The 27704-nt window shown below is 37.7% G+C and overlaps 1 protein-coding gene across 1 annotated transcript in view; it reads left to right on the top strand.

Annotated features, from left to right (window-relative positions):
• Nucleotides 1–3292: 3292 nt before the first annotated feature.
• UNC80 (unc-80 homolog, NALCN channel complex subunit) overlaps nucleotides 3293–27704 on the top strand; it is a 225344-nt gene continuing 200932 nt past the window's right edge. The window contains 7 exon segments of the mRNA XM_053905349.1: nucleotides 3293–3567; nucleotides 4534–4582; nucleotides 7451–7607; nucleotides 8517–8818; nucleotides 18097–18220; nucleotides 22059–22132; nucleotides 25829–25968. Of these exon segments, the coding sequence (XP_053761324.1) occupies nucleotides 3476–3567; nucleotides 4534–4582; nucleotides 7451–7607; nucleotides 8517–8818; nucleotides 18097–18220; nucleotides 22059–22132; nucleotides 25829–25968 (938 nt within the window). The 5' untranslated portion in view covers nucleotides 3293–3475.

Here is a 27704-nt window from a genome sequence, read left to right as displayed (position 1 = left end):
TTGTTAACTTTTATCCCTTCTCTCAAATAGCCTCAACATTTTCTTCTTCCATGACTTTTCATTCTGGCCCATAAATATGTTCAAGTCTCTTATTTTTAAAAAACTCTGTAGTATAGCCATTTTGGAAGATAGTTTGGCAGTTCTTACAAAGCTAATCAGAGTCTTAAAATACAATCCAGCAACTGTATTCCTAGGTATTCAACCAGACGAGTTTAAAAATTACATCCACACCGAAAAGTGCACATGAAATATTTGTAGCATATTTATTCATAATGGCCCAAAATTGAAAGCAACTTAGATGTCCTTCAGTAGATGAATGAATAAACCAACTATGGTACATCTATACAATGAAATATTGATCATCAATAAAAAGAAATGAGCTATCAAGTCACAAAAAGACATGGAGGAGACTTAAACACATATTACCACGTGAAGAAGCCAATCTAAAAAGGCTATGTACTATATGATTTCAACTATATGACATTCTGGAAAAGGCAAAACTATGGAGACAATAAAAATATTAGTGGCTTCCAGTGATTGAGGAGGGAATAATGGGTAAAGCACAGAGGATTTTTAGGACATGAAACTATTCTTATAACTCATAACGATGGATACATGACATTATTTGGCAAAATATGTACAACTGTACAACAGATATAGTGAGCTTTAAACTATAGATTTAGTTAATAATAACATATTAATACTGGCTCATCAGTAATAATAAATGTACCACACAAATGCAAGCTGTTAATAATAGAAGAAACTGGACTGGAAGAGAGGATACATGAGAACTGTCTGTATTTTTGGTCTAATTTTTTCTGTAAACTTAAAACTGCTTTAAGAAATAAAGTTTATTAACAATTTTTAAAACTTTAGGATTTCTGTAAATCTTTTCACAGCAACACCTAGATTAGTTTTTGATCGAGTAACTGGGAGAGGGTACATATGTACACCAAAGGGTGGGAATCTTGGGGGCCCTCTTAAAACTCTGCCTATCCTACTATCCTATCCTATGCTGTCAACTTGTGGCAATACACTAAAGTTCATGTCCTCTAGACTTGTAAATTGGGCTCCTTTTCTCTTTTTTCTCTTTCCATATATTTCCCTGACTTACTTTAACTACTTCTGTGGTTTCAACTACTTTTTATACAGTGTAAACCCCCCAAAATTGATCTGTCCTACCTACAGATCTCTTCTGATAACCTACCTACAGATCTCTTCTGAACCCCATACTCATACTTCTGTCCTACCTACAGATCTCTTCTACAGAACTCTTTTGAACCCCATACTCATACTTCTAGCTGCCTCTTCATGATAGCGATTGGAATTTCCAATAGAGACTTAAGGAAAACTCATTAATGCTCCTATACACATACCTAAAATAAGAACATAATTCTCCCTGTCAACTTTTTCTTTGAATGAGATCATCATTTACTCAGTTGCTCAAAACAGAAAATTTAGATTTGCTTGATATTTATTGAAGGCTTAGTACAGATAGGGAATCTCTTAAATTCTTTACAAGTATTAACATTTAATCCTCACAACATCTCTATGGGAAGTATACTATTATTTGGAAACCTTGGCCAAGAACCTTTCCCAGGGTATTATATCTAGGACAAGCTAGTGCTAGAGAGAAAACTGTCTGGCTCATGATCTAAGCTCTTAACTACTGTTCTATTTTTTTCCCCCCAATTCCTGCTTGGTTATTGAATCTGACTAATTATACCTTTGCAGTATCATTCAGAATTATCTCCTTATTTCTAGCTCTGCTATCATGGCCTTGGCTCAGCATCCCATGAAGTACTTCTCTAATCTCCAGACTGGGGTTCCCATCTACACCTCCCATTTATTTAAAATGACCTCTACATTCCAGGCATATCGATCACACTTAAATGGAAGCAAAATTTTTACTGCCCTACTTAAAGTCTTTCTTATCTAAACTTTGTAGCTTGCCATACAAAACCTTTCTCCATCCGATTTCTGCTCATATTTTCTGCCTTGTCCTTTGTTTATAAGTGAATCTGTGTCATGTCTCCCAGGGTACCCTTTTCTTTATATGTCTATATTCCTTTCAATGCTGTGAGGGCCTTATGAGCAGGAATCCACATAGCACGATACTTGGCATATAAAATAAATTCAATAAATATACACTGAAGAAGCTGTATTTAGAATCTATCTTTCCTTGTTTCAAAATTCCTATTAAAAGGTTACTTCAAGATATTAAATGTATACTTTAATTTTGTGACTGAAAATACCAATATATACCATATAATTCTCTCTATATGGAATAAAGGCTCATGTAGTTAATTACATTGGAAATATTTCTAACTATTGAGATCAGGTCCTGGGGTCTAAGTCTCTATTTCATGCATTACACCAATATTTTGTTCAAAGAGGTGTGCAACCATATTTGTTTGTTTGCAGGTAGCTGGGCCCACAGCAATGATTTTCTACTCCAACTGCTTCATTTCACCCCACCCCCATTTGTTTTGCTGCTAGATAAAACATCTAACAGTAATCCATCTATTAACTATATAGACATCTGACTATAACAACTGAAGGAAAATGGCAGATATCAACGGGATGAACAGGATCACCCAAGTACACTAATGGACTGTAATAAACAGCATTTCCTAATAGCATGATTCAAATGTTCTTTCTCAAGTTACAGTTAACTGATACAACTGTCTAGTTTGGGGATATTCCTGCTTTAGCAAAATGAGCAAGGTTAATTTCCTGTGGTTACCATTTTAAAATAATTTCTCACATCAGAAAACTTTCGAGCTTTCCCGGTCTTGCCAAGCTTAATCCCTTCCTTGTTTACACTCCTAATAATTTTCATGTGCTCTTTCTGCTAAAACCCAAGGGTGGACTCCTGACCTCCTTGCTTGAGGTGCGAATGATGCCAGTGTTAGTGACTGTTCTGCGGTTTCCGAAAGCTCCTCCTCCCCAGACCGTGACAATTCTTTGGATGCTGAGGTTGGGAAGCAGGACAGGGGACACTCCTGGGGTGCAGCTCGGAGGGAAGGAAGCCGAATCCTGGGGCTTGAAGAGGCGCGAGGGGATCAGCGTGCAATGCGGAGCGTGGATCTTTTGGACCATCCCGCTGCCGTTCAGCCTGTCCCCTGCTCTGCTCTCCCGCCGGGCTGTCCGGCGCGGGCCGCTGTCCACAGTGGGTGGTACTGAAAGCAAGGAGCGGGCGCGGGGGCGGCGAGGCGGACAGCTCCTCCGAGCGCCCCCCTCCTCGCTCCGCGGCTCCTCCAGCCCTCCCCTCCTCCCGCAGCCATGTTCCACGCGCGGGGAGGGGTGGGGGAAGGAGAGAGGGACGGGGGATCAGGGCGGAGAGAGCCGGCTCTGCCTCGGGGAAGGAGGGGATGAGAGTTGGGGAGAGCAGCGGGAGGAGGAGGAGGAGGAGGCGGCGGCTAGCGAGGAGCCAGCGCTGGGTCCTGCAGTAGGACTCCCAGGAGCCACCATCATGGTGAAGAGGAAGAGCTCCGAAGGCCAGGAGCAGGACAGCGGCCGCGGCATCCCCCTGCCCATCCAGACCTTCCTGTGGCGGCAAACCAGGTGAGGGGCGCAGAGGGCGCGCCGCGGGCCGCCCTGGGCTGGGGGCGCTCCTGGGGCCGCCTGGGTCACCGCCACTGCCACTGCTGCCACTGCTGCTGAGGCCGCGCCACAGCCTGCAGCTCCCTCTCTGGGGCTGGAAAGCAAGCCCTCAGCACCTGCTTAAAAACACGCATTTTAAAAATATTTCCGTGAAGTTTGGCGACAAGCAGATTGGCAGTTGAATAAATATATACATTATTTAGAGGGTGGGAGGGCAGAAAGCCTAGGAAGAGGGGGCGGGGAACTAGGGAAGATAATTATGACTGGTTGTGCTCTTGCGTCCAATTGCCCCTCCATCTCCTGCTGTAATTCCAGGCCGGTGACCTGTTGTTTTTCCAGCTCCTGTTTGGCGAATATCTGCTGTGCCCACTTGTTAACCATTTTTCCTCGGATTCAGCCAATGTAGTCTTCCTGGTTCAAGACCCTGAGAAGGAGGATATTTTATAATTTTATTTTTTCCTGGAAAGACCCGAAACCTATTCCAATAAACAGGAAACAAGATTTCCATTATTATTGTTATTAGTAGTAGTATTATTATTATCAGTATTATTATTTTGGAAATGTACCAGATAACAAATTAGATTCTGGAAATCATAGCCCACAAACTGTGTTCATTTTTAGTTTTTAATATAATTATATACATGAGTAATACACCACTCCTGACCATTGACAATTTAGAATCTGGTTAGGTAGAAGTCTTCAGAATAAGAGTGGATACAGAAAATGTGGAGAGCCACATCTCTTTCATATATGTAATTACACATGTAAAAGCAAATGTCGTCAGCTGTTCAACACCTGCTCATTAACAGGCTATAGGGAGGCATGAGATTTGAGTTTCATAGAACCATGTTTTATTCGTTGAAAAAAAAATGTCATAAAGATGCTAATCATTTTTACTTATAACAAATATCTCTATTAATTTTTCAGTGCATTTTTGAGGCCTAAACTGGGGAAACAATATGAAGCCTCATGTGTGGTATGTGATGTTCACCATTTAATGATTATTTCCATATTCTGTGTGGCAATTTCAACCCAAAGAAAGGCATTAAATTGTACTGACTATATAGATTCACTCCCTGTATTAATTCACTCAGTAAATATTATTGAGCACCTACTATGTACTAGGCATAGTTCCACATGACGGGACAGAGCAATAATCAAAACACAGAGTCTGCATTCTGGTGGGAGGAAGTCAAGCCACTGACAAATAAGTAAAATACATAATAAGCCCAGATAGTGATAAGCACTATGAGGAAAAATTAAGTAAGAAAGCAGACTGGAGGCAATGGCAGCTGGGGGAGGAGGTGGATTCCATGTTTAGAGCAGTGGATAGGTAAGGTCACCTGCTAATGTGACTCTTAGACAAAGATGTGAAAAAAAAAGGGGGGGAGGAATGAGAAAGGAGAGAACAGAGGGGAACAGTACATCTAAAGGACCTTAGCCCAGAGGGGATAGGGGTAGAGGAGGAGAAGAAAAGGTGGAGAGATTACAGAAAACCAAGTGGTGAAGGGCCTTGCAGGGCAAGTATAAGAAGTCCAATCCTTAACAAAATAGAGACTGTTCTAGTGGAAGCTAATGAGATGAGTACCTATGAACTACTCAAACAAAGTAATGTGCAATTCTGAACCTTTATGTCTTGTATGTTTGGTGTAAGTCTGAAAATAGATACTGTAAAATAATTATGAAAGTAATGCTACCAGTATTTATACTCTATAGAGTGCACTTGTCCTGAGATTCTAAGGGAATCCCGTATCTCTGAAATTTCCCACTTCACAAATTGAAAACAAAAACCATGAAATCATGAAGCAAATATCAAGTGAACTTTTCACGGGTTTCATTAAAATTTGGAGCTCAAATAAAGGTCTTCACATTTCATATATTAAAACCTAAAAGTGGAAACCTACCCATTTGGACATTGCCCTGAATATTTGCCAATAACTACATAGATGACTACATAGTAAGGAGTTCTGAAATGTGTTAGGGATTTTAAAATGATGAAATCCAGGGTGCTGAGTGGCTCTGTTGGTTAAGCATTCGGCTCTTGATTTCGACTCAGGTCACGATCTCACAGTTCATGAGATCAAGCCCCGCATCAGGCTCTGTGCTGACGGTGTGGAGCCTGCTTGGGGTTCTCTCTCTCCCTCTCTCTCTGCCCCTCCCTCACTCCCACTCTCTATCTCTCTCAAAAATAAATAAAAAAAATTTTTTTTAAATGATGAAAGCCAACTAGAGAGTTAAACATACAGGTACACACACTCAAGTGGGAATTTGTTTTGTTGTATCACCTGCACTTCAAAGTTGCCACAAGGATATTTTTAAAATATAAATTTCTAATAAGGACCTTTTAATGAAATTTGTTGTTGTACTTAGCTCAAGGTAGGGTAATTTGACACTTAAAAAACCTCTGGGCCTTCCATAGATCACGCTTACAATTATACTAGCTTAAAATAATCCTAACTTTTCCCTGTTCTTGGCAAAGATATGTCTGACATTTTTAATATAGTCATACAATATAAAATAACTAAGTCACGTAAATAAATAAAAGTATAAAAAACGATGTTCAGGGTTGAAAAAATAATAAAAAACTTATATTAGTAACATTTAAGAAGAAAGTAACATTAAGTACCCAGAGTGCTCTGCTATTATAAAATACAACTCATCCTCTAAAATGTTTTCAACAAGACTGCGTAAATTCTTTATAATCTTTTGATTCCCAACATACTCACCCTTTACTTAATGAATACTTAGATACCTCAGGGCTGAAGAATTTAAAAGCATTTGGATCTGTCTTTATTTAGTTTTTTTTTTTTTTAAGACGGTATCTCTTCTTTTACTCCTTATTTTCCTTTTTTGAGTCAAAAAGTAATTAGATTTCTTTGAAGAATCTCTCCATTAAGCTGTGTCTTTTTCTCTGGTATCCTAATAATATCAATAATACAGCTTGAATACTTGGAACTTGTATTATGATCACTCTAGAGCACACCTCCACAATTTTCTTGATCACTTGTGGCATGAAGCAGCAATCAGGTTCAGTTCATACAAGTCGAATATTTATTAAATTTATTTTAATATTTGGTAGCTCTACTTTCCTTAACGTCTTATAACGATGTCCTCCTCATCCAAACAACAAGCACAACAGAAACTGAGTGGGTCACATTTATTCTGGGATGCTTCACTTTCTGGAAGTATCCCTGGACAAGACAGAAGATTTAATAAATGAGCAAAAGTTATGGCATATTTCCCTTCTTTTTCTTCTCTCCCTCCCTTTCTTTGTTTATTCAATAGATATATTAAGTATTTTTACAATGACAGGCATTAGGTAAGGAATGTCTTGTGCCAGGTTGTCGGTAGGGACATGGAATAATTCAGGGGCCCCAAAATCAGATTTCTTGAAAGAACTGTATCTTAGTTAATGCTTGTTGAAAATTGACATAAATTCTGCCCTCAAAACACTTTCAGAAAAGACATTTTACTTTGTTCTGCAGTTGTCACAGACCCTTTGGATACCTCAGCAGCATTTTATAAAATATTACTTCCAAGAATTTCATGAGTTAAATGTGTTGTTGCGCTTTTTTTTTTAAGAGGAAGCTTATTTTGGTGGAAAGAAAAATCATTTAATAATTCAAGTCATGTATTTTAAATCAAAAACCTAAAATGGGTAAAAAGAAATTCTCACGGAACCATTATATGTCAACATATACTATGAAATGCTGTGTGAGTGCACCCTCAAATATCTCATCCACTGATTTGCATCTTGTAGTACCTTGGTGTCCATTTTCTCAGCAATCAGGATCTCTAATTCCTTATTTTACATGTTTTTTTCTTCTTTTTTTGGTATCTACAGTCCTTTGAACGAGTGTTGGTAGAGAATAAACTGCATGGCCTTTCTCCAGCCCTCTCTGAAGCCATCCAGAGCATTTCCAGATGGGAGCTGGTACAAGCTGCTTTGCCTCACGTCCTCCACTGCACTGCAACCCTGCTTTCGAACAGGAACAAGTTAGGTTGGTTCTTCTGCATTGCTTCTTCATGGCCTCTGACCATCTACACTCATGGTAACGACATTTACGGGGCACCTACTATTTTCCCAGGCCCTGTACACACGTGATCTCATTAAATCCTCACAAAAGCCCCCTCCCATTGATACCACCGTGATCTCCATCTTACCAACAAAGAAACTGTCACTCTTGCCTTAAAATTTTTAATTATTTTCCAATATATGTGAATATATTTTCCTTTTAAGCATTAGAAGATTGTAGGGAAGCTAAAGACTATCACCCATCCAAGACGAGTCCCAATCAGATTTGTCTCCTTTACCCTCTCAACTCCCAAAGTGACCCCTTGCACTTTGTAGTACTGAGTGTATGTGCATGCGTGTGCGTAAAATTTCTTCCTCTTTTTTAGATTATTTTACAGATTGCTTTTCTAACATGGTAATATGTCCTAACATCCACCCCATGTTCGCATACATTCTCGACATGCTCTTTTCCATCCAGTTCTTTGCCCTAATTTGGGTTTCTGCTCAAATGTTACCTTTATAGAGGCATTTCTTGATCACACTGTCTAAAGTAGAGTAATCGTTATCTTCAGACCCTTCAGACCCGATGTTCTTAACCACTATGCTGCCTATTTGGGGAGATGATATATATATATAACATATATATATGACTGAAGACATGAGATATTCCTATGACAGTATATTATTCTGTAGGGATTTTAACCAGTTAGAAAGCCCCAAAACAAGAATGAACCCTTCCAGCAGTGGTTGTAAGAGGTACAGAGAAACGCCAGTGTCTCCCAGGAGATCAAGCCACAGAGCAAAGCAAGGATGTTCTTCCCAGACCCAAAGTGGATATCAATTGTTCTGGTGGCAGAGTTGGTCTTAACTCGGCTCTGTGGTTTTCCCCGTGCAGGCCACCAGGATAAACTCGGTGTTGCTGAAACAAAGCTCCTTCACACCCTGCACTGGATGCTCCTGGAGGCCCCCCAGGACTGCAACAGTGAGCGGTTTGGGGGCACAGACCATGGCTCCAGCTGGGGTGGCAGCAGCAGTGCTTTCATCCACCAGGTAGAAAACCAGGGTTCCCCCGGGCAGCCTTGCCAAAGCAGCTCCAATGATGAAGAAGAGAACAACCGAAGGAAGATCTTCCAGAACTCCATGGCTACCGTGGAGCTCTTTGTGTTTCTGTTTGCTCCTCTGGTACACAGGATCAAGGTAAGCAGGGGCTAGTATGAGGCTGAGGGTGGATAGATGTGAGGTGGGCTTCAGATGAGGCTTCCATATTTCCATATTTGGTTGACCAGGTCTTGATACGATCTCACAGCAAGCCAAGACATGGAGAGCTTTATTTTTATATCAAACCACTGGACATTATTTCAAAAACACAATTCTTTGCATATCATTTATCTACTTAAAAATCTTCAGTGGTTCTCCTTCTGTCCCAAGATAATGTCCAAATATTAAACATGGCATATCAAGTCAAGCATGATCCAAAGCTTCAGTTTCTTTTTTAATTTGTCATTTGCTAGTCCCTACTGGTATCGTCATGACCCAGCTCTGGGAGCCATTCCCTGAATATGCCCTTGCTGTTCACTCTGCTCTCTTTCCTTCCTCTGTTCTTCTCATGATTCCTCAAAGCTTAACTTCAGTGTTATCATTTCCATGAAGTTGTCCCTCTGAAACTCCCCATGTAGACTTAGTCACTATCTCCTTTGTATTTCTCTACAGCACCTTGTAGCTATCTCTATTATAATGCAGATCTAGAGCAGAAGTTTTAAGTGTTTTATATACTGTGGATTTTTTGACAGTGTGATACAAGGTGAGAATTGCTTTTCAAAATATTTCTTAAAGCATAAAATACAAAACATAGGATTACATGGAAACCAATTGTATTAAAATACAATTATATACAAGTATCCCTTGGATCTGAAAAAGATTATCATTTGAAATTACTATGCCACCACTCTCTAGCTGTGTGATCTTGGTGATATTACTTAACGTCTCAGATCCTCCACTGCACACAGTTGTGGATATCTCTAACACAAGGTGAATATATGTGAAGACACAGTACGTTTCCAACACATGGAGAGAAATCAAGATCTATTTGTTATTTCTGTGGATGAATAAATTCCATCTGAGGGCTATGTTAAGAGTTAGGAAGAAAATAATATACTCAAATGTTCTTTAATAGAATATTAGGATCCTGATGAATGGGTGTTCCAAGTTGTGTGTGTGTGTGTGTGTGTGTGTGTGTGTGTGTGTGTGTATGTATATGTAGGTGATTGTGAGACCACTAACAATCACTATAAGGAGAATGAACTAGTGAGTCTTCACTCATTTTAGTTTTAGTTAAAATTCACTTTCACTTGACTCTGTCCAATTGCTGCTAGGAGTAGAACTGAAATTACCTGTAACTTCCCAAACTGCTTTGCATGCACTGGCCACATTTCCCATGAGACATACTAAAAATTTTAAATGTTGTAAAATCAAATTAAATTGCTGCTTTAAAAATGTTGGCTTTCCATTTTAAAAAGTCTTTTATGATGGGTACATTTACTAAAAAGCATTACTGTAATTGAGACCATCCCCTGGCCTATGGGACCTGCAGGTCTAGGCCCCTGCCCACCTTCTCAGCCTCATCTCCCTCCATATCAATAGCCTTTTTCTCGTTCACTAACCTCTGAGCTCACTTGAGGCTCACCCTCAAACTCATTCTTGCTTTCAAGTCCGGCACTGGTTTTTCCTTCTGTTGGAAACATTTACCCTCCCCCTCATCCCCTAAATTTTCATATGGCCGTGACCTTCTTATCAATTCACTCACAACTCACATGTCATCACTTCAAAACGAATTTTCCTGGCTACCTTAGTGTCATTAGCACATGACTGTACTTTTTTTTCCCCTCTTAGTACTTATCAGTACCTGAAATTATTTTCTGTGGTTGTTTTCATGTTTCTTGCCCATCACCCTCCTAGAACAGAGTTCTTGAGCAAAGGGACACTGCCCATCCAGGTCACACTGTATTTCCAGTGTCTAATAATGAGGTGCCCAATAAATATTTAACAACTGACTCACTGAGTAGACCCAACTGATTATCAGAAGCTGATCCAGGTGCCAAGAGTAGCAATTATATGTAGGTACATAGTCCTTAAAATGGAGAAGACAGGAAAGAAGGCTTCTTGAAAAACTGATAGCCCATAGCGGTGACTATCTGTGGAGAAATAGCCCCTGGACTAAAAAATGTGCAAGTGTAGAAGTGACAGGAGTGGCTGTGATGTTATCTGAAGACAAGGCTGAGAGTCCAAGTCCAAGCCCGCATTTGAATCCAGTGCTTGTTGCTTCCTACTCTACGACTTTGAGCAATCGGCTTCTTGAAGCCTCCGTTTTCCCGAGTAAGAATAGTTTTATGGGGCCTCGTGATTAAACCTACGACAGTGCTCCACATTACACACGAAAAGGCATTAACACATGGTTAGTTGCTTTTAGTGCTCGGCATTTTCTTGCCATTAGTATTTTGTATTATTAGTAGGAAGGGAGCCAGATCCTCTTTCAGGGGAGACTTCCGGATAGTTTCTGACTCAAAACCCTCAAGTTTTACTTATGGCCTGGGGTATTTATAAGAAAGTAATTGGAGCATTTATAAGGGAATAAGATGAGGCATATAAAATGCTGTACAGCGATTAAATCGTAATAAACAATTATTATTAGCTGTCATTACTAGCATATTATTATTTCATCATTTTATTATTGCTATGAAGGAAATATTATTCCAGATGCTATAGGGAATAAAAAATATTAATAAGTCAATAAATTCTCCATAAGGCCTTTTCCTTCTGAGTGAGGTGTTTGCTTTTTAAAACATATTTAGGAAATGTACAGGCCCTGGATCAGGGTTTCCCAGCCTTGGCATTGTTAGCATTTGGTTCCAGGTAATTCTTTCTTGTAAGACATCATCCTGTGCAGTGTAGGATATCAGTAGCATTTCTGGCCCCTAGTCACCAGATGCCAGTAGCACCTTCTCCCTCTGAGTTGCGACAGCCACAAATGACTCCTTACATTGCCAAATGTCCCCAGTGGGTGCGCAGGGGGTGAGAATTGCCCCTGATTGAAAATCACTACCTTAGGTCTTTCATTTCCCTGCTGGTTATCAGACCCTGTCTGTCCCTACTTTCCTAGCCATTGTGCACCCATGTGAACTGCTCCTCACCAGCACCATTAATGTCCCTTTTCCCTATCCTTCCTTTGCATTCGCCCTTCAAAATTCCAACCCCAGGTCATGACTAAAATCCACTTTTTAAGGGGATTTCATTTAAGATCCTGCCCCCAGATACCTGCATGCTCCTCTGGGGGAAAACCACACAACCATCCAGACTGGTGTTTCTACAAAGTTGTAGTCCCCAACCCCTGTGTGCTGCCCCACGTGTCAGTCCTTTTCTTGACTTTACTCCCTCAAGTAGCCAGTCAGCACTTATACAGACAGTGTTGTAGGTTAAGGCTTTTATAGGACATGGTGCTGCAGGAAGTGGGGGAGGCTGAAATCCAATTGAGGTCACTTTCTAACTGGATTCACAGTTTTCTGGCTTGTCTCATAAAATCCAACTTCAACACTAAAGCAATCTATGTAGATCTGACCAAGTCACCGACATGCTTAAAATAATTTGTTAATTTCTTATCCTACAGCCAGTGAAACTCCAGCTCTTTAGTCTGGTAACTGGGCCCTCCGTGACCTGCCTATATACTTCTGTCTATGAGCTCCAACTGTTTGGAGTCTCCCCAAGAACATAACATGCTTTTTTCCCAGGCCTATTCTCATCCTGGTCCTACACCCTAGAATGTTCTCATGCCCTTCTCTTCTGCCTAGAAAACTCCCACATATCCTTCCCAATTTCATTTAAGATCCATCCCTCTCTTCCTCTATCATTATAATATTCTACACAGATTTTTATTTTTATTTTTAATTTATTATCATTATTTCTTTATGTGTCAATCTCTCCCATTAGAATCTCAATGGTTTGAGGGTGGGGAGTTATCACTGTACTCTGAATAGCTAACAGAGTATCGCAATTTTGTAGGTATCTAATCAATATTTATTGGGTGCATTAATTCATTAATCAGCAAATAAATCTAATATAAATGACTCATCCTTTTGTAAGACAGTGTATAATCAACTCAATGCACATTTTTCTATTATTTTAATTAAATTTTTATTTAATTCTAGTATGGTTAACATACACTGTTACATAGGTTTCGGGTATACAATATAGTGATTCAACAATTCCATACATCACTCAATACTCATCACAACAAGTGCACTCCTTAATCCCCATCACCTATTTCACCTCTTCCCCTACCCACCTTCCCTCTGGTAACCATCAGTTTGTTCTCTACAGTTAAGAGTCGGTTTCTTGGTTTATCTCTCTCTCTCTTTTTTTTTTCCTTTGCTCATTTGTTTTCTTTCTTAAATTCCACATATGTGTGAAATCATAGGGAATTTGTCTTTCTCTTACTTATTTCACTTAGCGTTATATTCTCTGGCTCCATCCATGTCATAGCACATGGTAAGATTTTATTCTCTTTTATGGCTGAATAATATTCCACTGTATATATCACATCTTCTTTATCCCTTCATCTATTGATGGACACTTGGGCTGCTTCCATAACCTGGCTATTGTAAATTTGTAAATAATTCTGCAAAAATATTGGGGTGCATGTATCCCTTTGAATTAGTATTTTGTATTTTTGGGGTAAATACCCAGTAGTACAATTACTGGGTCATAGGGTAGTTCTATTTTTAACTTTTTAAGCAACCTCCATACGTTTTCCACAGCAGCTGCACCAGTTTGCATATTTATCAATAGTGTAAGAAGGTTCCTTTTCATCCACATCCTCTCCAACACTTATTTCTTGTGCTTTTTATTTTAACCATTCTGGCAAGTGTGAAGTGACATCTCACTGTAGTCTTGATTTGCATTTCCCTGATGATTAGTGATGTTGAGCATCTTTTCATGTGTCTGTTGACCATCTGGATGTCTTTGGAGAAATGTCTGTTTATGTCTTCTGCCTACTTTTTAATTAGATTGCTTATTTTATGGGTGTTGAGTTTAATAAGTTCTTTATATATTTTGGATACTAACCCTTTATTGGATGTGTTATTTGCAAATATCTTCTCCCACTCAGTAGGTGACCTTTTAGTTTGTTGGTTGTTTCCTTCACTGTGTAGAAGCTTTTTATTTTGATGTAGTCCCAATAGTTTGTTTTTGCTTTTATTTCTCTTGCCTCAGGAGACATGTCTAGAAAAATGTTGCTATGCCTGATGTCAGAGAAATTGCTGCTTGTGCTCTCTTCTAGGACTTTTAATGTTTCAGATCCTTAATCCATTTTGGTCATTAATCCATTTTGGGTTTATTTTTGTGTATATGTAAGAAAGTGGTCCAGTTTCATTCCTTTGCATGTAGCTCTCTAGTTTTCCCAATGCCATTTGTTGAAGAGACTGTCTTATTCTCATTGCATATTCTTTCCTCCTTTGTCAAAGATTAATTGACCATATAATTGTGGGTTTCTTTCTGGGTTTTCTATACTGTTCCATTGATCTGTGTCTCTATTTTTGTGCCAGTTTGAATGCTATAGCTTTGTAGTATAACTTGAAGCCTGGAATTGCGATGCCTCCAGTTTTGTTTTTTCTTTTTCTTTTTCAATCTTTTCACGGTTGCTTTGGCTATTCAGTGTCTTCTGTGGTCCCATACAAATTTTAGGACCAATTTTGTTTGTTCCAGTTCTGTGAAAAATGCTATTGATATTTTGCAGAGATTGCATTAAATGTGTAGATTGCTTTGGGTAATATAGACATTTTAATAGTATTTATTCTTCCAATCTGTAAGCATGGAATGTCTTTCCATTTTTTGGTATCATCTTCATTTTCTTTCATCAGTGTTTTATAGTTTTCAGGGTACAAGATTTTCACTTCTTTGCTTAAGTTTATTCCTAGATACTTTATTATTTTGGGTGCAATTGTAAATGAGATTATTATCTTAACTTATGTTTCTGTTGCTTCGTTACCAGTATATAGAAATGCAACAGATTTCTGTAGATTGATTCTGTGATTTTAATTTATAACTGCCTCAAATATATTACATGAAACCAATAATCTAAAAATTCTGTCAAATATATTATTTTCAGCTAGATTTAATTTTATTAGTGAAAAATGCTGAGTATTTATTACAACTAAGGAATTTAAATGGGATGTCATGATCTGATCATATTCAATTATGCCTCCAATAAATATTTGTTGAGTGCCTACTCTTTGATAGGCACTCTTAAGAGTGCTTTATTCAGCAGTGAATAAAACAAAATCCAAGCCCTTAAGGAGGTTTTTATAAAATCTGTATGTGTGAAGTAAACAACTTTAAAATGAAATTTAAGATAAGAATAATTTTTAAATTCGATTTCTCTAAACTACTAGTAAGCATATTTAGAATAGTTTCATGCTATCATGGAACAGGCTTTCAGTGAAAGTAAGAAATGCATCTGAAATGTGGGGATTTTGACTCTGCCGGTGTCTATGTCTTCTGGTTTTTCTAAGGACCTTACTAGACTACATGCCCACAGCTGTTTGAATGATACTGTCTTTTCCAGCTATCAACTTTCTGGCCATATGCGTATTCATAGCATTAGATGACCCACAAATGGGGACTCCAGAAGAAAAATTAGAGTCCCAGAATTTATGCATTCAGCCAATTTAAAAGGACTTACAAAGGAACATAGCAACATAAGAGGAGGCCATACATTTTGCAAGTGTTCAAGTCTGAAGAATGATTAGATTTAATTGGTGCTATTTTTGGAATGTAAACTATGCTCCATTAATCAACAAGCATGTATTGATGCTCAAGGAGAAATGTACAGAAGGAAATCTCAATGTGTCTCCATAAATATACAATCTAGTTGGAAATATATCAGATAAAATAATGACAGTAACTATCAGTGAGTGAATCAATTGAGACAATGTTAAAGGCCAGTGTTTCAGTATAAGAGGACTTACCTTCTGAGGTAGTGTCCACTAGAGTTTTATTTGTGCCAAGATTACTCATGAGGAACATGGAAAAGGATGGAGTTCCAAAGGTATAAAAACCAGGTCAATTGAGATTTGACTTCCTGCATTTCTGGAGACAAATCAGATAAGCTTTGCTTACGTTTAATCCCCTGCTTGCTGGATCTAACACCACACATAATACTAGGTTCCCTTAACTTCAGACCCTCCTGTCAAGCTGCTTATTCAGTATCTCTAGTTGAATGTCTAACAGGTATCTCAAATTTAACATGTCTGAAACTAGGCTCCCGATATCCCCCAACCTGCTATTTCTTCATCTTGCCTATCTTTGTCAAAGCCAAAAATCTTTGACACCTCTTTCTCTCACCTTCCACTTCCAGTCAGTTCTGTAGACTATATTTTCAAAATGTATCCAGAATCTACCATTCTCATTTTGCCCCCTACCAACACCCTCCTCTAATCATCTTCTACCCTTCCTAAACAGACTCTCTTTCCACCCTTACCCTTTCTCAAACTATTCTTAATAGCCTCAGTAATCGTATCAAACGTACATCCAGTAATGTCATACCACTACTGAGAACCCTCCAGTGGTTCCCCATCCTAGTAACTGCTGAAGCTCTTAGTATGACCTATCAGGCCCTGTATTATTTGGAACTCAATGACTTCTTTGACCTTATTTTCTTTTTCTTCTACTCTTCTGCCATTTACCTGACTCTAGACACAGAGTCTCCTGGCTGTTTCTCAACACACGAGGCATATTTAGGACCTTTGTACTTACTGATTCCTTCTCATGGAATGTTTTTTTCTGAAATTATCTACTTGGCAGTTCCTTCATTCCATTCAGATCCTTTTACTTAAAGCTGCTTTCACAATAAGGGCTTTCCTGGCCATGCTGTCTAAAATATCAACACCTTGCCTGACACATCCCTTTGCCTGCTTTTCTTCTCTTTTGCACCAGGAGAGCAGGAATTTTTGTATGCATTGTTCACTGTTCTAGCCCAGAACTTAGAATAGTAGCAGGTATGCAGTAGGTGGTCTACAAATATTTGTAGAATGAATGTTGACTGAATTTGGCCAAGTGCTTTACATGCTTTTCCTAATACCTCTGTAGGGAGTTCTAGATGCTTTCCCATTGTGGGCACTGCTGTAGTGCCAGGATCTTAGTCTATAGCTTACAGAAGAGGCCTTTCGGTATCAATGTGTGGATTTTATCAACCTTTCTAGCTGAAGTTTCCTTTGACACTGAGCCACGGTGATTCACCATTTTCAGGATCACTTTCCTTTTATTTTATTTATTTATTATTTATTTATTTATTTATTTTTTACAATTTCTTCCTACATCTTATCCTTCTAGATCATTGGTCTTCAACCATGGCTACACATGAAAGTCAGCCAAGAACTGAGTGATTCTAATTTAATTGGTCTGGGCAGGGGAGGAAGTGACACCTGGGCCTCCAAAGCTGCCTAGATGATTATAATATGCAAGCTAGGGTTGCAAATCACTGCCCTAAGTGAATCTCTAGGTCTTGGTTGTGTTCATTAATCTGTGATAACATTCTCTGATTCCATCTCTATGTTTTTTTGAGAGACTGGGTTGTTAATTTATTTTTTTAAACTTTTTATTTTAATTCCAGTCAGTGGCTGAGTTGTTTAAAATGTAATTTCAGAATGTAATGTATTTTTATTTACATAATATGAGATTGCATTTTAAATTATGTAACAATGAAGCAGAAAATGTGCTCCTTGGAAGAGAGCTTAAGTTGTAGATAGACTGAATGAGTATGAGTTGTGAGGTCTGTGCAACTCAGCAAGTACTTACTGAGCTCCTATTGTGCACCTAGTTTCTAATACTGTATTAAGCACTGTGATGATGCCGGGTGCTATGGAAGAGGGAGGATATCTGATAGATCCCTGCCCTCCAGGGATTAAAGATTGTTGAGAAACAACATAACAAAACAATATACTAGAAGGGCCTAAATATATGTTCCTGGTTATATGAAATGCAAAAACAAGAGATGGATTGGAGAATTAACAAGTCAAAATAGCCAATATCTGAGAATATTGATTTAAGAGGGAAAGAGAAGGACAATTAAATACTTAAGAGGAATAACAACAATAACCACAAGAGATCTGTCGAGACTCTTAAAATAAACAGGCCTTGATCACTGCTAACACAAAACAGTAATTGTGTTTCATGATTTGCCCAAAGCTGCATTTTAATTTTTAATGTTGCCAAAAGCACACCACTGTGGTTTCCATAGTAATTGTGATGATAACAGGGCTATTGGTTTACCCTAGAAACACTCATCTGAGTGATGGAAGAAGGTCTAGAAGATCAACCCAACGTACCTTGACAATAATCTTGTGAATGATATTAATCATTGCAATGACTGGTCCTTTCAACCAGGTCTTACAAGCCAGTTATTGGACATAGATCTTCTCTTTCCCCAGGAATCGGACCTTACGTTCCGACTGGCCAGCGGGCTTGTTATATGGCAGCCCATGTGGGAGCACAGACAGCCCGAAGTCTCTGGCTTCACAGCACTGGTGAAACCCATCAGGAACATCATTACAGGTTCGTAATTTGGATGCCCAGTGGGATGGTCTTAGCAGACTCCCTCATATGCAGGAGTAAGGGTGATGAAATGATTTGCCCTTAAGGAACCAAGAGGAATGAGGTACCTGGATGGCTCAGTCCGTTAAGCAACTGACTCTAGATTTTGGCTGAGGCAATGATCTCACTGTTCATGAGTTTGAGCCCTGCATCAGGCTCTGGGCTGACAGCATGGAGCCTGCTTAAGATTGATTTCCTCTTTCACTCTCTGTCTGCCCTTCCCCACTTCTCTCCCTCTCTCTCAAAATAAATAAATAAACATAAAACAAAACAAAACAAAAGAGCCCAAATGTCTATCAACTGATGAACGGATAAAGAAGATGTGGTGTGTGTGTGTGTGTGTGTGTGTGTGTGTGTGTGTGTAATGGAATATTATTTGGCGATCAAAAAGAATGAAATCTTGCCATTTTCAGCAACGTAGATGGAACTAGAGTGTATTATGCTAAGTGAAATAAGTCAGTCAGAGAAAGTCAAATATCATAGGATTTCATTCATATCTGGAATTTAAGATACAAAACAGATGAACATAAGGGAAGGAAAGCAAAACTAATATAAAAACAGAGAAGGAGATAAACCATAAGAAACTCTTAAATACAGAGAACAAACTGAGGGTTGCTGATGGGGTGTTGGGTGGGGGTATGGGGTAAAGGAGTGAAGGGCCTTATGGGGGACACTTGTTGGGATGAGCACTGGGTAGTATATGTAAGTGATGAGTCACTTCATTCTGTTCCTGAAATTATTATTACACTATATGTTGACTAACTTGGATTTAAATTCTAAGAAAGGGAAAGAAGAAAGAAAGAAAGAAAGAAAGAAAGAAAGAAAGAAAGAAAGAAAGAACAAAAGGAAGGAAGGAAGGAAGGAAGAAAGAAAGGAAGGAAGAAAACCAAGAGGAAGAAAATTTCTCTAGAAAGTTATTATGTAAATGCCCTGGGCACAGGGCTCATTTACATATGATGAGAAACTCTAAACCAGGGGCACATGCTACTGAGTTGTGTGGCTTTGGATAAGTCATTTAAACTTCTTATATTTCAGTTTCCTCATGTGTAAAACAAGAGTTAAAATATAATGTTGCTACAACATTCAGGGTTGTTATGAAGAATAAGTGAATTAATTATATATAAAATTGCTTAGAAGAATGCCAGGCACAAAGTAAGTAAATAAGCTATTATTATTATTATATCTTCATAATCATTATAGTAGACAGAGTCATAGATCCTTAACAATCTTACCTTAGTGCTTATTTGCTATCAAAGCATTTCACTACAGGAATTGTCTAATGAAATAATTTTATTGGTGAATTGTAGAAAGAGTAATAAATGATAGCTTGAAAAGTGCCTGGAAAGCTCAGGCTTCACTCCAGATGTATCACTTACTATGTATGTAACCTAACCTCTCTGAGTGTTTCTAGTTCTTTAAAATGGAGATAATAATACCACCTTATATGGCCTCATTGTGTGGAGTAAATAAGAATCCACATAAAGTACCCATTTTATAGTGAGTGCTTTATAAATTCAATCCTTCTATTCCCAACCAAAATTTTGGCATCAATAATAACATTTAGAAAGAGATAAATTGTGTGGTAAATATATAGAGGCATGATATATATACATCATTTGCTTACTTCCAAGGTTTTTCTACAGACAATGGAATATTACACATGTAAAAAAGCTTTGTAAGGGGAAGGAAGCCATAAACAAGTTTTTACATACTTTCCCCCTATCAAGTAACATACCTTTGCAAGGTACATAGTATGTTAAAGGATTTTCTGAACAAAAGATGGTAACATGCTCATAGTGACAAATCATGTTTGCTTATAGTAATTCACACAAAAGATACAATTTTTCATATAGTGAAAGTAGACTAATTCCAGAATTAATATGTGAACAATACTTTAACTAGTGAAATAAATTATAAATTCAAGAGTAACAGTCTGTCATAACATTCAAATAGCAAGGACCTAAAGATGTCATAGCCAGAAGTGATCTACTTAGATTCCCTGGATAGAATGAGGTTAATTTCACAAAATTAAAACAATCTGAGAGTGAAGACAGATGTACAATATTAAAAAACTGAAAACAATAGAAATAAGACAAAGGAAAATAAAATATGCTACAGTAAAACAAAACTATTACTGAAAAAGCCATATCATTATGCTGATTAAGGATTTTTTTCATATTTGTTAAGTCCTATCACTTTCCTTATGAATTAAGAGGTCACTTTACATTTAGGTCATTCTCTCTCTCTCATTAATACATAAACTATCATTTAACAGATGTATTAAAAACTGTTAGGAAATAGTGTCCCTCATGAATCACTGGGGCTGTTCACTCCAACATCCTTTTGCCTTGGGATGATATTCAAAGTGGGTTCTTTTCCCCTCTGCCTGATGCCTGTGGATGTGAAATGGTGCCCAGCATCTGAGGTGAGATTAAACCCAGCTCAGACACGTGGCTAGAAGAAAAAGCAACGACACGTGGGTGGATGACATTCCCTAGGTCTCTTGTTTTGTGACCTTGGTAAATCACTTTCTCGGCATCTGTTTTATTCACAATTCCAATACAGCATGGCCATCGTCACTTCCTACTGTTCCCAATCCTCAGGAAAAATGTAACTGATTTGACTTTTGCCGTAAGGCAAGCTTAAGGTGGTCATAAAAGCACAACCTGGAGCCAGACAGCCTAGGCTGGAAACTTCATGTAAAGGCCAGATGATCTTGGGCAAGTTCAACTTCTTGTGCCTTAGTGTCTTTATCTGTAAAATGAATCTAATAATTTACCGTATGTTATTATTGGGTTATTGTAAAGGTTAAATGAGTTGAGACAGTAGTTCCCCCCTTATCTGTGGTTTTACTTTCTGCGGTCTCAATTACCCATGGTCCAAAAACAGATGATTCGCTCCTCCTGACAAACCGTCAGAAGGTCAGTAGTAGCCTAACACTATGTCACAATGGCTACATCATTCGCCTCACTTCATCTCCTCATGTAGGCATTTTACATCATCCTAAGAAGGGTGAATATGGTACAATAAAGTACTTTAAAAGAGAAAGAGACCACATTTACATAACTTTTATGACAGTATATTGTTAGAATTGTTCTATTTTATTGTTAGTGATTGTTGTTAATCTCTTACTCTGTGTAATTTATAAATTAAACTTCATCATAGGTATGCATGTATAGGAAACAGTATATGTAGGGTTCAGGAGTATCTGCAGTTTCAGGCATCCACTTGGAAAAGACCCCCTGCAGATAAGAGAGGAGCACTGTATATGTAAAGTTCTTTAGTTTTTAAAAAATAAAAGAGAAAGAGAGCAGGGAGGGGCAGAGAGAGAGAGAGGGAGAGAGAGAATCCCAAGCAGGTTCTGCACCATCAGCACAGAGCCCAGTGCGGGGCTCAACCTCACAAACTATGAGGTTATGATCTGAGCCGAAATCAAGAGTTGGATGCTTAACTGACTGATCGACCCAGTCACCCCTGTAAAGTGACTTAAAAAGAATGTGGCAGATATTTGGTACCATATAGATGTTAACCATTATTAAATTTAGTATTGCCAACTTTTTAGCACCAATAGCCTTTTGAGTCAGAGTGAATAGATGAAGAAATCTACATTGTTATGATAACCTAGCAATACTAAGATTTTTTTAATTGGTTATTTGATTTCTTTTATAATATATGCTACTAAATATCTTCTTTCAGAATGACAATGATATGTAAAAATTATTTTTTGAGAAATTATTTAATAAAATGAGCATATTGTAATCTTATAAATTTTGCGATGATATTTCTTCCATCTTTGCAGCTAAGAGAAGCTCTCCTATCAACAGTCAAAGTCAAACCTGTGAATCACCAAATCAAGACCCAAGCCATCAAGAGGTGAGTTTATTGTGATCCTAGGAAGAAATGAGGTGGTCATTCCCTGGGTGTGGTGTAGTGTGAAAGATAAGACATGAGTTCTAGAATAATACTACTTGGTTTCAGATCAAGCTCCTACTCCTGAATATAAAACTTTAAGAAGTCTCAACTTTACTATCTGTCAAGTATGGAAAATAATTTTATGCACTTTCCCAGTGTGGGAAGCCTGAAACAAGACAATGCATGACTGGTACTTTATCTTTGTGGCAAGTGTAATCAGCAGTGCTTTATCTCCATGCCTAGTGAATAATCAGGGGTGTTCTGTCTCAATGGTTAAAGTGTAATTAGCAGTGCTTTGTCTCAATAGCTAACATGTGACATTCAATAAATGTTAGTTATCATTATTCATCCCACATAAAGTATCAAAATCTTCTAATATTTTTTAGGCAATCGTAATATAGGTAAGATAATGCTGCAGCAGGTGGGGAGGAGGGAGAAAGTAGAAAGGAGGCATAATGTATAGTCCTATCCCTTAGGTAATATAAAATTTCATGAAAAATCAAGACGAATCCACATAAAAACAGAATATATGTAATAAAAAAAGACTATAATTCAGTGAAAAATTTTCAAGCATTCTTTGATTTGGAAAAGAAAGAAATGAAGGCCAGGGTGGTTTGAAGCCACATAGCTATGACTACTGCCATTAGCTTAGTGTGGTTTTAGATGACCTGTCTTCATTTCCAGTCCAACATGTGCAAGATACAATTTGCTGCTTTCCATGAACATTGGATCCTCTTTCTAACTGATGCATTACTGTCAGCAGTGTCATCATCCTTTTTAGCCTCAAAACTGGAAATTTTAGAGTCCTATTATAGCTAATGTTTACTGAACTATTGCTAAATATAGACACTGTGATTTATATGCTCTATTTTATCTATTCTAATATATATATATATATATATATATATATATATATATATATATATACACATTTTTTTTACTTTTAACGTACGTGAAATCAGATGTGTTTGATTATATTGACTTCTTAAAATCTCCCTGCCTGGTAATGGTACTAATATGGTTGTCATTCTTGTACAGCATGAATTTGTCATTTCTGGCATTTAAATTTGTAGAATTGGGATTAGTGGCTTAGAAAAATATGTCAGAGGGAATAGTGGAGCACTCGTTTAAGAAATAACATTTTTGACACAGAGGAAGTTACTCTATAGAAAGACATATATCAAAAACTCTGAGTGGAATTTTTTAAATTTTTTAATTAAAAAATTTTTTTAAAATAACCTATTGTCAAGTTAGATAACAAAAAAGTGTGTACAGTGTGCTTTTGGTTTTGGGGGTAGATTCCCGTGGTTCATCGCTTACATACGACACCCACTGCTCATCCCAGCAAGTGCCCTCCGCAATGCCCATCACGCATTTTCCCCTCTCCCCCTTGAGTTGAAACTTAGAAATTTCAAGAATACCTACATCAATTTATTTCACTTATATCTTCCTTTTTACATATACACAGAATGGATGTATAATCAAAAGCTACACCTAAATAAGTCTAAGATAGTGCTTGTAATAAGTATATTAGAGAAAGTCCTCACTGGAAAGTGTCCTAGTTTAGCTAACGGAGTTTTTTTTTTTCCTTCTTAATTGCACATAAAAAAATGGTGTATCTTATAACTGCTGACATCTTAGATACAACAAAATATATCTCCTGTTTTGTACTCCTTAGTCCTCTCAATTTGATTTCTTGCTGAGTCACGTCGTTTTATCTTGTAATGTGGCTCAGATGTGCTCTTTATTCTCTATGCCCGCCACTGCCCTCTAAATCCAGGTCCTCAAAACTAGATTGCAGCTGGAACCACCTAATTGGATTTTTCTACCTTTAGCCTCTCCTGCTTCACATAAATACCACTTAATAATGCCTGACTAATCTTCCTAATGCATCATTTATTTATTAACTTATTCCACAGAGGCTTATTATATGCAAGGTGCCATTCTTTATATCCTTGTTCCCTAGAAACCTCTAGTGGATTTTTTTTTTCCATCACTTCAAGACCAAACTCCTCTCCCTGCCTCTCCGTGCCTTCTACCACCTGGCAGCATTTTTCTTCAGTGACTTTGTTTACACCTTCAGTTATTTAAGCCCTGCTTCCAATATACAGAGCATGCTTCTTTAGCCTCTGGGTCTTTGCTCAGATTGTTTCCTCTAAGTGGAATGTTATCTTTCCTCCTCATTGCCTGTCTACATTTTATCTTTCTTTTAAGGACCAATTAAGATTTCAACTCCCCCATGAACTCCCGTCTAATTATTCTAAATCTGCACTGCCCAATATGGTAGCCACTAGGCCCATGTGGCTACTGAATACTTGAAATAAGGCTAGTCTGGGGGCACCTGGGTGGCTCAGTCGGTTAAGAGTCAGACTTCATCTCAGGTCATGATCTCACAGTTGGTGGGTTCGAGCCCCGGATTGGGTTCTGTGCTGACAGCTCGGAGCCGGGAGCCTGCTTCAGATTCTGAGTCTCCCTCTCTCTCTGCCCCTCCCCACTCATGCACTCGTGCTCGCTCTCTCTCTCTCTCTCTCTCTCTCTCAGAAATAAACATTAAAAAAAAAAAAGAAATAAGGCTGGTCTGAACTGAGATGTATTGTAAGTATCAAATGTACAACTGAACTTTGACAACTTAGGAGGGGAAAAAATGTAAACATCTTGATGATAATTTTTATAGCAATTACATGTTGAAGTGATAATTTGGGGTTACACAGAATATATTGTTAAAATTAATCTCACCTATTTCATTTTCTAATATTTCTAATCTTAGGTGTGTGTCTCATGTTTTGTAGCTTGTATTACATTTCTGTTGGACATGCTACTCTAATCTACATTCATTTGTCTTAAAATTTAACCATAAGTTCTTGATTTCAAGGTTCAGGTTTATGCAATACTTTTTATCTCTCAAATTGCCTAACATGAGGCACACATAGCATACTCATGCTAAGGGAGTTTTCGATCTAGTTCGGAAGACTTATTTTATGAAATTTTTAGCCGTATTGGTCCCTCTATGCATCATTACTGGACAGTGCTTTCTTATTTTACATATGAAGATGGAAATTATAAGGACTAAAGTACTATGATAAGCTGAGGGTCTTTACACTTGAGTGAAGAATTTCATCTGTAACACCTATGGAAAGATAATGTCATATTTCCTGAGCAGAGTTACATTTATTAGCTAAATGTAATTAAAACAAACTACTCTGTAAGAAAATGACTGAACTTGTGCATAACAAATCAGAAAAAAGATCATCGTATCCAATTGGAAAAATGTATCACATCTTCCTTTAATGAGTGACGGTACTATTCAGTTCATCTCAGTATTGGCATATCTTTGATGAGTTTTTGGTTTATAACTCTTCCCCGGCAGCTACTGGATATAAAAGTTAAAAAGAAAAGAATCAAGGGCAAAATGAAATAACATATATGAAAGTACTCACCTGAATGCTTAAAATGGTATACATTGTTCTCTAGAAGTGTTTCCATTCCCTCTTAAATGAAGGCAAAGTCCCTTGGTCTATGACATTGTAGTTAGCTGTGTTACAAAGAAAAATTTTCTATTTTAAAAAACAATGTATGTCATATGATAGCTAATTCTAAAGGATATACCTAAAGAAAAAATAAAAAGAAGAACTAATCTGCTATCTCCCCCTCCCGAAGGGATTCCAGGTGGTCTGTGAAACATTCCAGTCAGATCCCATCTCTCCCAAGGCCACCATTTCAGGCTGCCACCGTGGAAACTCCTTTGATGGAAGCCTGTCCTCCCAAACTTCCCAGGAAAGAGGCCCATCACATTCCAGGTACATGATTGCAATGTTCGGGGCAAAAATATTTCCCTGGTCACTCAAAGTTAGATATACGTATTTAGCTACTTGCATGGTCTCTGTTCCTTAGTAAGTGTCAGTGCATGATATGTGTATTCTTGGTCATAGTATAATTAGATTAATAATTCCAGAAATGTGCTATGAATTATTCTCATTTAAACAAACTTGGGTGGAAGTGGGCAGACATCTGATAATGAGATGTCTGAATTAGATTATATTTTAAATATTTAAATGCAGAACCTCAAATTATGCTATCAAATACCATGCTGCAGGGATGTGACAAGATCCGCTATTTTAATGTGTAAAAAATTTTACACATTTTATCTGATCCTTGTATTAAAATGGATGCTTTTAAAGTATGCATAGAGAATTGAAAAGGCTGTTCTTTGTAAAGGCTACAACACCATCCTCCTTAGCTTGTGTGTGTGGTAAATTTGCTTAAAAATGCCTTCCCTTGAGACAAACATTAAGCCACTTCTTCTTGTTCTCCATTGAAATGGTGGAAGACTGAATTTATGAGGTTTGCTTTGAACCCAACTAGAAACCACACTTAACTGCCAGGAGTCCCTGAGACTGTGTATCTCTACACTCGAACTTGATGTGTAATTTACATGCCATAAAATTCACTTATTTGAAGTATACAATTTAATGACTTTTAGCAGATTTATAGAACTGTGCAGCTACTCCCAGAATCCAATTTCAGAACATTTCTATCACCCAAAAATATCCCTTATACCCATTTCAGTCTCTCCCAGATGGTCGCCCTGCTGCAGATAATCACTTAATGTATCTTCTGTCTATATAGTTGAATTTAATGGAATTTTCAAATACATTGAGTTATACCATATATGATCTTCTACATCTGGCTTCTCTCACTTAGCATAATACTGTAGAGGTTTATCTACATTACAGCATGTACAAGTTGTTCCCTCCTTTTTACTGCTAAATAGTATTCTATTGTATGGATATATCACATTTGAGTTATATACCAGTAGATGAATACTTGGGTTGTTTTGACTTTTTGTTTATTATGAATAATGTTGCTATGAACAGTTACATACAAGTTTTTGGGCAGGCATATGTTTTCAGTTCTGGTATCCTAAGTAGATACCTAGGTGTAAAATGGCTGGGTGGTATGGCAAATTTATGTTTAATTTTTTAAGAAACTGCCAAACTCTTTTCCAAAATGGCTGCACCATTTTACGTCCCCATCCGAAACGCATGAGGGATCATTGTTTCTCTATATCCTTGGCAGCACTGTCTCTTTTCCTGTAGCCATCCTAGTGGGTGTAAAGTGAGATCTGATTGTGATTTTAGTTCATATTTTCCCTAATGACTAATTGTGTGAAGGTGCTTATTAGCTATTTGAATATCTTTTGTGGTGAAATGTCTATTCAACCCTCTTGCCCACATGTTAACTGGGTTGTTCATCTCCTTATGATTGAATTGTAGGAGTTTTTTAATATATTCTGGATGCAAGTCCTTTCATCCATGGACTTATCCACAGATATTTCCTTTCAGTTTTATCTTACCTTTTCATTTGGTAATTTTTAAATGATCTACCTCCTTCTGGCACCAGAACCAGGCTACATGGGTATAGCATTTTTTAAAGATTTCTTAGAATTGTTGAAAGCATGAAGTTATATGAATATAATAGCTTTTTAACCCAAATACTACTATATTGTGCTTTTAAAAAATAATATGCAAAGAGT

The sequence above is a fragment of the Panthera pardus genome, unplaced genomic scaffold (assembly GCF_024362965.1).
Source record: "Panthera pardus isolate Hobbes unplaced genomic scaffold, ASM2436296v1 HiC_scaffold_10, whole genome shotgun sequence".
NCBI classification, from domain to species: domain Eukaryota; kingdom Metazoa; phylum Chordata; class Mammalia; order Carnivora; family Felidae; genus Panthera; species Panthera pardus.
The sequence above is the reverse complement of the archived record's forward strand: the minus strand, read 5'-3'. Positions and strand labels throughout refer to the sequence as shown.